The following is a 9,150-nucleotide window of genomic DNA, read 5'->3' as shown; positions in this document are numbered from 1 at the left end:
CGTCTTCGTTCGCCAACTTTGTGTCGTTGTCGGCCTCGTCCCTTGTCGCCGTCGTTGTTTCGACGTTTTATTCTTGTTTCTTGCGTTATCTTCACCCTTGCTTCCGGGCATTTCTGTTCGCGGTCGCCGTCGTCGGTCGTCTTGGTCCTTGAGCCGCTCGCTGGGACACTGGAGCTCCGGAAGCGCGCGCGAGCGAGAGGTCGGAAGCGTCGCGAGGATCTGTTCTGCAAAGGCACCCACAGGTCGCTGATTCGTCTGCCTCTCCTCGCTTTGTTTTTTCTTGAGAACAGGGAGACTCTGAACAGTCTCGTCTGAACAGAACAAGAGGTCTCAGACTCGTGTATCATAGATCGAGCTCACTCTCTCAGGGATTCGCCGGAGGTGCAGGAAGGCAGGCCGCGTGGAAGCCCCACAGAGACTTCGGCGGCTCCTGGATGAGGGCATGTCTTGCTGCCTCCCAGGAGAATGCACCTTCTGTTTGTCTCCATGCATTAGACGACTCAAGTCCAACGCCAAGTTAAGCTGTCGCGTTGGCAGCTTACGAACGTCGAGGTAGGAGCTTTAGACGGCAACTCAGTTCTTTACGGTCTTCTTTCCACCTTTCCTCGTCGCAGACGTGCTCGGTCGGGTGGTCTGCATGCGCCTCGAGTGTCAACGGGCGTCGACCCGCGCCTGACTCGGCGTTTGGTGTCTCCTCTGGCTCCCAAGATGTTGACCAACATTCTTGACCAGCTCATCAAGACCTACGGCCATGAGTTCCTCGGCGACTGGGACCCCATCAACAACTTCCGCATCGACTCGCTGGCTGAGCCGGAAGTCCACTTGACGAACATTCCTTTTCCACAGCAGCTCTTCGACCTCGCAGAAATCCCCTTCGCCGTTGACTACTCCAACATCGCCAAGGTTCGAGCGAAATTCTCTTGGCAAACTTTCTTCGGCTCCCCGTCCTCCAATCCCTTCACCATCGAGGCGGAAGACCTCGAGATCAGGTATGCCTGGCCGCGTCAGTGGTTCCGTGCTCGGAGGACGTCGTTCGTATGCAGCCACCGGGTCTGGATGGATGGCTCGTGGTCCTCGGGTCGCTCGCAAAAAGCTGCACCTAAATGCGTTCTTCTGGACTGCTTCAGACAGCTGAGAGTCCGCGGGGGTTCCTGCCTACCGTTTGCAGTTGGGTGAATTGCTTCACAAGAGACGTTTCGAGTGTTCTGTTCGTTTCTTCAAGTTCAAAGCCCCGAGACCGCCGGTTGGTCGGTCTTCTGCCTCTGTCTGGGACTGCATGGGAGTGTAACGGACTCAGAAGATTGTGCACCTCAAGAATCCCTGTCCATTTCTAGGTTTCACAGCTTCAGTCCTTGCCCTTTGCCTGTTGCAGACTCCGGCTGCTGTACCCCAGTGAATGGGATGCCGAGCACTGGCTAGCCAAAGTTCTCAAGGCGAAACGGAAACGGATTGACCTCTGGCAGAAGTTCGCCTCGCTCTTCAGCACTTCGGTTCCTGACAAAAAGAGCCTCACCCAGGTACAACGCAAAAGCGGCTTTCTGCTTTCTGCGTCGAGAAACTAGGCCCGCATGCCTTGTGCTCGCTCGAATACTCGACGAAGAAGGCGCGATTTCGTTTCCTGTGCTCCTGACCATTACTGCCTTGCTTGTCTCAAGTGTGAATGCACGTGGATGTAACGCGATGCCGGGAAGGATCTCCAAAAAGGCATCCTGATGATCTTCGTTACCGTAGTGAGACGCGGTGTTCAGTTGGGGATCTATTTCTACACTAACTTTATGATCTAAACTGTGCCGCGGCTTCTGTTCGTACATTCACATATCCGCACAAAGGGGTGTATGTGCAGTTCCATATGGCGGCCGAAGTTTTCTCTCACTCTTGAACCGGCTGAGATCAGTGTTGAACTGTCTCTGCTGGACAGCTCTTCATGTTTCTCCAACTCAATCCCTGGATCTTTTCTCTCTTCTCGTCCCACTACATACGTGACTCTGGCGCATGCCTTATCTATCGCATGCGTGGGCTGCTTTCCTTCCGATTTCGCTCTTCCAGACGATTGAGCCGCGGATTGTGAACGCGCTGAAGATCCATGTGAAGAACATTCACGTGCATTTGGTCGACGACAATATCCACCAAACGCCGTTTGGCTTCGAATTCAAAATCGATGAGTTCCTTATCGACTCGCCCCATCGGGGCGACCCTCGCCTCTCCGAGGTCGAGAGCACAGGTACGGCTGCCCCGTATGTATACCATCTCGGTTTGCTTTCCTGAAGGCAGGACAGTAACACTGCATTTTGTGTCATGAATTGAGGCCGCCGTACCAGTCGAGTATTCAGAGCTCGAGTCTAGTCCTTCATGATCTGAGCCAGCAGTCCAACTCGTCGTGCGTACTCCACGGAGCAGCGTATTTGATATCAACGTGAGACTCCCAGTTTGGCCTCCGCCCTTCGCTCTTCTTCTTGTCGAATTTCCCCGCGAGACTGTGTCTGATAATAATAGGTGACTGCCTCTCGTCCATCACCTCTCCATGTGTCTCGATACAGGAACAGAAACATGCCCAATTTACGAAATGCGTGCACGGTACAGCCGGTGTTCTTTGCTATGTTTTCGCCGCATGCCCTGCCAGTTCGTCAAGGGCTGTTGATCTATGTCTTTTCTCCTCCGGCTTCTTGAGCTGCAAACCGTCTCCTGGCCAAAACAAGCAATTTCCAAGTCCTTTCTAAGGATTCCCCATGTTTCCTGTGTTCTGTTTGCTCTGCGAGCGCTTCCCTCTCAGGTTCAGAGAACTGTTTGTTGATGGGCTTGTGGATGCGGTTCGTCGGCTTTCATTTGTGGTTCCGAGAGTTTCCGCGGCCACAGCTCCGGTGGCGCTCCGGTCCGTCTGCGTTTGTGAAGAAGGCGCAGGATCTGCGGCGTCGACTGCGGAAGAATCGCGGGGACACAGAGGCTCGCCGGGAGCTGAATTTGTTGTTGAACCGGGAGGCAGAAGAAGCCGGTGAAGCCGATGGATCCCAGGTGTCTTCGGGGGAGCAGGAGACTGGGGCTGCTGGTTCGGGCGGGGAAGGCTCTGGGGGCGAGGCCTTTGCACAGTCGCTCTCTTCGAAGAAGTCGGGACTTCAGGGATCTTCGCAGTCTCTAGACTTCGCAGACTGCAAAACGGATCGACGCGACGAGGAAGAACGTGAAGCGCCTCAAACCGATGGCGCCAGCGGGACCAGCGCGCCTGACAGCGATGGACGGCCTGGAGGCGAGTGGCGGACCGCGTTTCGGAAAAGCAACACGACTCTGCGGCGCCGAGCTTACAACGTAGCCTTTTCCACGGACGGCGAGAGCGAAGGCTGCAGGGCATGGGAGCTCGAGACAACTCCGCATGGGCGGGTGCTCTCGCGGTTCGACACCTCCGTAGGTCGCGACGGTTGTCGGGAGTCGAGTCCCAGAGATCGTGGCAAGCAAGGAGCCTCGCAGCTGCCAAACCCCGGCCAGGGTCTGGAGACAGACTCCGAGAAGGATGACGCAGAAACCGGAGGTGAACTGCGAAGCGAGAGACGCCTCGCGGTGAAGAAGCCGTCCGTTGAGGCGCTGACGGCTCAGCTGAGTCGGGAAATCATGGACACACTGCCGATTCGTGATGAAGGCGTCGCCAGGGCCTTGGCTACGAAAGCCATCAAGAAGGGATTTCTGTCCCCGACGGTCAGCCTCCGGAGCACGACTTCGGAGCAGCCTGTCGGAACCGCTGGAAGTGGACCCGTTGCAACTGACTCAGGCCCACAGTCGGCGTCAGGCGGCGTCAGCAGCTTGTCTGGAGAGCTCCTGGACCGTGCGCAGCTCGGAGAGCGATACGCGACAAGGGCGCGGCCGCGGAGAAGAAGGCAGTCGTCGCTCTCGACACCAAGGGACGAAGACGCAGACTGCCTGCAGGGCATGCGGGCAGGGAAGGCGTTCAAAGTCGTGCCGAGTCAAGTACGAGACGTGCTGCCGAAGAACTCTCATGCGTTCCGCGTCACCCCTGAGACCGGCATGGAAATGCACATTTTGTTCAAAAAATGGGAACTGCGGGCTCTGGGGTCGTCGCTGCCCGTCCAGCAGGAATCGTGGAAGTCAGTGGAGCTCTCTTTCATCGCTCACGACCCCTCGAAACACCCGGACCTGGGGAACCCGATTCGCCCCCCGCTGTGTGCGCCGCCCTCCTCCCGTCTCCCTTTCTTCAACTTACACGCGTCTCTGGAGTCTGGGGCGCAGACAGGTTCCGAGCCAGAACCTCGCGCCCTCTCCGCCCCGCTTCAGGAGGCCCGAGGCGCGGCAAACAAGGTGGGAGCGGCGAAGAAGGCGGTCGCGGCGAGGGAGGCGAGCGCGCCGATCGGAGAGAAGGAGACAGGCGGCGCGACCTTCCCTGGCGACCGGACTCAACCGCCATCGCCTCCGCTCATGAACGGCCAGCAGCAGCACGCGCCACTGCGGCTCTCCGTGACGTCGGCCGTGGTCGACGCGTTCTTCAACTTCGTCAAGCTCCTGGACATGTGGTTTCTCTTCATGAAGGGCGCGACGCGGCCCCTGAAGCGTGTGGCGTCTGAGAAGGAGTGCAAAACCTACGTCGACTTCTGGAAGAAGAAACTCGTAGGCCAGACGAAGCCGGAGGACAACTTCGAAAAGTTCGTCGCGCAGTTCGAGTACTCTTCGCCCCTTTTTCTGGTTGTCCGTCTTCGGCAGATAGCCGAAGACAGCCTGTCTTGGAAAGACGGCGTCTCCGCAGCTCTTTTACGCAAACAAGTCTTTCGAGCCGTGACTCTAGGGACCCCTCAAAACCCATTCTCGTGTGCAGGCTGTCGCCCATACGTCTGCCGAGAAGAGGTGACCACTCCCGTCGCGGACTCCGAGTTCGCTCAGGAAGACGACGCCGGCGGCGCCCGAGGCGACGACTTCGCCGAGGGTCACGCGCTCGAAGCTGAAGGCAAAGAAGGCGGCTTCGGCGGGAAACGCTGGTTCTTCTCGGACTCCGAACTCCAGGTCCTAGTCCCCAGTCTCTGGCTCGAAATGCTGCCAGCCATCAAGGGCGGCATGCACATCGACTTCCCCTTCGGCCTGGCCCGGTCCCGTCGACGCAGGTTTCGCGACAGAAACTCGTGTGTCGCCGCTGGCGGGGACAGCGACGAAGATGCGCTGGTTACAGGGCACCGTCGAAGAAACGCCGACTGGATGCGAGGCGCCGGAGCCCGGCGCCTCTCCCGGAAGCGCAGGTCATGCCTGAAGGGGCGAGAAGAAGAGTCGAGTCTTAGCAGGCGAGACGCAAACGGGGACCGGAGCGACGTCGAGGGGTCTCCCTCACGCCTCCGAAAGGGCGAAGCATCCCGTGGGGTCTTGAAAAGCGTAGGCCTGCCTGTCGAATCGGAAACGGCTCTGGGCGTGACGGCACCGCCCGACACACTGCGTTCGTTCGCCTCCTTCGAGAGCGGAAGCACGCCGACTACATCTCCATGTTCCCCCAGCAACCCGCGCCGAAGGAGTATCCCCGTTGCCCTAGATCGGGAAGGAGAGAGCCGGCGCCACTCGCGCCGGAGGCGGGAGGATTCGTTTTCCTGGGGGCGAGGCTCGACGCTGCGGGGGAACAGAGCGGGACGCAGAAGCAGTTCCAATGTCAGAGGCGACCGGACTCAGACTCTGGAGGACATCGTCGCCAGAGGCGCCGTTTTTGACCCGCTCCCGTCCACGACGCTCTGCTTTGTCTTCAGCTGCGACTTCCGTTTCCACCAAAAGAAGAAATCCGACCTCGTCCGTAGCAACGACATCTACATCGATCTGGTTCATGTCCAGAAGGGCATGATGGGCCTCCAGCTCAAACGGTTCGACCGACTCTGCTACGTGCGGACCCCGCGAGCGGAGTCGATTCAGGTGAGACGTTCGGTCACACGAGACGATTCTCGAGACGAAGAAAGAAACCGGAAATGGGCATTCGATGTGGCTGCAGGTGACACGTTTGGTCTATTTGTCGGTGCTCTCTACGTACTTCAAGCATGACTGTCTCACGCGATTCGCGTATTCGGTTATTTGAGATATACGGAACTGTTGGCCAGCGAAACGCAAAGCTGAGGCTGCGTGGTTCGTGGACGAGATACCGTTGACGGTTGTGTGGCTGGTGTCCGTTTGACATCTCTCCGGGAACAGCTTTTCTGCATGTGTTGCAATGGTGTATTTTCAGCGTTCCCGGCGAAGGTGATACGAGTTTCGCGTGGCTGTTGTGCAGAGTATGAAGTGACGTATCTTCCGTTCTGCAAGTTGTCGCCTCGTCGCTCGAAAGCTGTCCATTGCAGCCATCCCTTTTTGTTCTACGCTTGGCGTATGGACACCTGAAATCACACACTGCGTAGGTTCGTGACTGTCCCGCTTGTCGCGTGTCTATGTGGTCTTTCTCAGACGCCCTTGCCGAGATACCTCGTCACTCCCACCCCACTGCCGTACGGTGGCTGGACGACCGTTGTGTATATGCCGCGTTTCCCTCCCTCACGAAAGGGCTGGGGTGTCGATCTCGCTCGCATGCCTCGTCGACCTTTCGGGGGAGCTTCTGCGTCGCCCCGAGAGGTCCCCAAGAGTTCGGAAGGTGAAGGAGAATATCAGCTCATCGGGCACCACGTGATCCAGGGGGCTTTGAACCCACCGTTCAGTGCGTCAGTGGCTGTCAGTGACCCCCTGCAGGGCTCCACGCCCCGCAACTCTCCAGTAAGCAGGGAAGGTGCAACTGTGCCCAACGCAGAGGGCCGGAGCGGGGAGACGGGCGGAGGCGTGGGGAGCCCCGTTGTGCCCTTTGAGGCATCTGTCCCCGTTCGACGACGGTCAGTCGTCTCCACTTTGACAGCGTACATGAACCAGATCGGGTCTCGCAGACGCTCGTCAGGCGCGAACGCGAGTGACCATCTTCCTGACGCGCACCAGCGAACCGGAGACATCTCCGCGAGGCCCCAAGGGTCGGGGACCGAGGGCCCAGAGCCTCGCAGCTCCAACACAGAGGAATGGAATGAAGAAAACGAAGACGTCGTCGTCGGGCCTATAGGGTCGGATAGGCGCAAGAGCATCCGGATCTATCTGGCGGACAAGATGTTGTGGGATGAAGAGCAAGAAAGGACTCGAAGCAAGAAGAAGATCGTGGTCACGCTGCCCGAAATCACGGTTGTCGCGAGTGAACTCCTGAGTCTCGCTGATATCTTGCCAACGACCTTCGTCACGCTCGACCTGTTCTTGCGCGAGGATCCGCTCATGCCCCAGTCGACTCTGGACGCCATTGCATGCGCAGTGAACTACTGTCCACGCTGCGACAGCACGATTTCGATTCAGATGTCCGAGGCAACTTTCGTCTACCGCCACTCACTGCTCGACTATGGCCGACTGAACACCTTTCTGCAGTTCGAACGCCGTCTGCAAGATGCGTCCGCGAAGCGGCGATCGATGGGAACTCCGACGCGCCCGGAGAAACCCAGCAAGAAGTCCATGGTGGAGAGGCAACCGTCGAGCGGTCTTCCGCGGGGTGTTACCGGGGGACGCGCAGGTCCCATCCGGAGGTTCCGCACCACAGACTTCCACGGCGTCAACGACGATCCCGTGATCTCTGTGAGCCGTCGGAAGCTGAGGACAATCGTTCGGGACCATTCGTTTGTTACCACCCGCCAGCTGGTGTTTGGCGAGGACCGGAAGGCCCACGGCGGGGTCGGCGGACAGGGAGTCATGTTCAGCACGCATGGACCTGGCAGACCTCTCGACGGCTTGTTCCCATACTACTACCCCGGAGGAGATGCCAACACTGGCCTCTCCGGTCGATATCGCTACAGCCCTGTCTGGGGTGAAGGCGGCGAAGCTGTCCACTTTGTGGGAAACTTCGAAGGGCCTCCTGGCCTTCCGTTCTATGATGCGGGCGGCATGGACCTTCCGGGTCTCGGCCACCCACGCGCGTGGCCTGAGGTGTTGGAGTTCGCGGGTCCTGCTGGGGATCTTTTGGCCCAGGGCGGCTCCGGAACGTCGGGCCTTGTCAACGGCGTGCCTTCGGCTGGCGACAACGAGGGCGACGAAAGCGGGTCGGCGGGAGACCGCGAGACTTCGGAGACGCGGAAATGTCTACCACAAGATGATGAAGACGAGGGCGACATGTGGGAGGACACGAGTGCCCTGTACTCATCGGACGCCACGGGGCTGTTTGGACCGTCCAGCTCGAGTGAAGAAGACGAGGAGGGCGTAGATGAAGAAATGATTCTTGAAGCCGAGCGGGAGCCTGTCGAGTCGAGCGGCTTCGAGTCGATCACCGAGGGTGTACAGATTGTGGTCGAGCGCGCGAAAGTCCTGATCCGGGAAGAGAAACCCGTTGGAGAACGAACAATCGAAGTCGATGTCGGGGTCCTGACAGCGGGAGCTCTCCTTTCGCCGTGCTTCCAGGCTGACGCGTCCCAGTCTGTTTCTCAGTTGTGCAAAATCGAGAAAACAAGAATTCGATTACGGCCGAATCGCGTCAATGTCTCCGTTCGCGGAGTCCACACGGGTGTGTGTACGCCGCTCTGGTCTCTCGGGGCGACATGGAAATACTTCCTTCCTCACACCTATCCATTCACGACTGCGATGCAGGATCCGACAGCTTCCTTGAAGAAACTGAAGCAGATGGGCCAGCTGCGAAATATCGACGCCTACGCCCGGATGACAATTGCCAAGCTCGAGGAAGAGCAGTACCAGCTCATGTTGAAGGAGCAGGAGTGGCGAGACTCGGCGCCGCGGAAGCACGAGGAAGAGACGAAGAACAGTCGGGACGAGAAGGACGGAGGAGTGGAAACGGAAGACGCCGGCGGAAGCCTTTCCATGGCCGACAGGCAGAAGGCTACGACTGCCGGATCGGCGACACGGAGGCATAAGGGAGACGCGGAGGTTTCCACCTGTAGTTCGCGGGTCCCCGGCGCTGCGGGGCCGCCTAACGATCAGAGGACACAATCGGCGACAGGCTCTGGAGACTCCACCAAGAAAAAGATCGGAGCGAAGGAGCGACAGGCAGATGGGACCCTCTTGCAGCGGTCGCGGCCCCCCCCTTTAGATCCTCCTGAAAGCGGAGTCTTCGCCGAAGCTCGTAAGTATTTTTGCGAAGTGAAGCAGCCTTTCAATAGGTCTCGATTGGCGTGCGCGCGTCAGCGTCGC

The 9,150-nt window shown here is 58.7% G+C and overlaps 1 protein-coding gene across 1 annotated transcript in view; it reads left to right on the top strand.

The window, feature by feature from the left end:
- Positions 1 to 708: 708 nt before the first annotated feature.
- Positions 709 to 9,150, top strand: part of TGME49_232080 (hypothetical protein) — a gene marked incomplete at its 5' end in the record, with an annotated part of 35,085 nt that continues 26,643 nt past the window's right edge. Inside the window, 5 exons of the mRNA XM_002368037.1 lie at positions 709 to 989; positions 1,373 to 1,517; positions 2,047 to 2,221; positions 2,771 to 5,880; positions 6,403 to 9,082. Coding sequence (XP_002368078.1) covers positions 709 to 989; positions 1,373 to 1,517; positions 2,047 to 2,221; positions 2,771 to 5,880; positions 6,403 to 9,082 — 6,391 coding nt within the window. The remainder of the gene's footprint in view (positions 990 to 1,372; positions 1,518 to 2,046; positions 2,222 to 2,770; positions 5,881 to 6,402; positions 9,083 to 9,150) is intronic.

The sequence above is a fragment of the Toxoplasma gondii genome, chromosome VIII (genome assembly GCF_000006565.2).
Source record: "Toxoplasma gondii ME49 chromosome VIII, whole genome shotgun sequence".
NCBI classification, from domain to species: Eukaryota; Apicomplexa; class Conoidasida; order Eucoccidiorida; family Sarcocystidae; genus Toxoplasma; species Toxoplasma gondii.
Note: the sequence above shows the minus strand (reverse complement) of the source record. Positions and strands in the feature narration are given on the sequence as shown.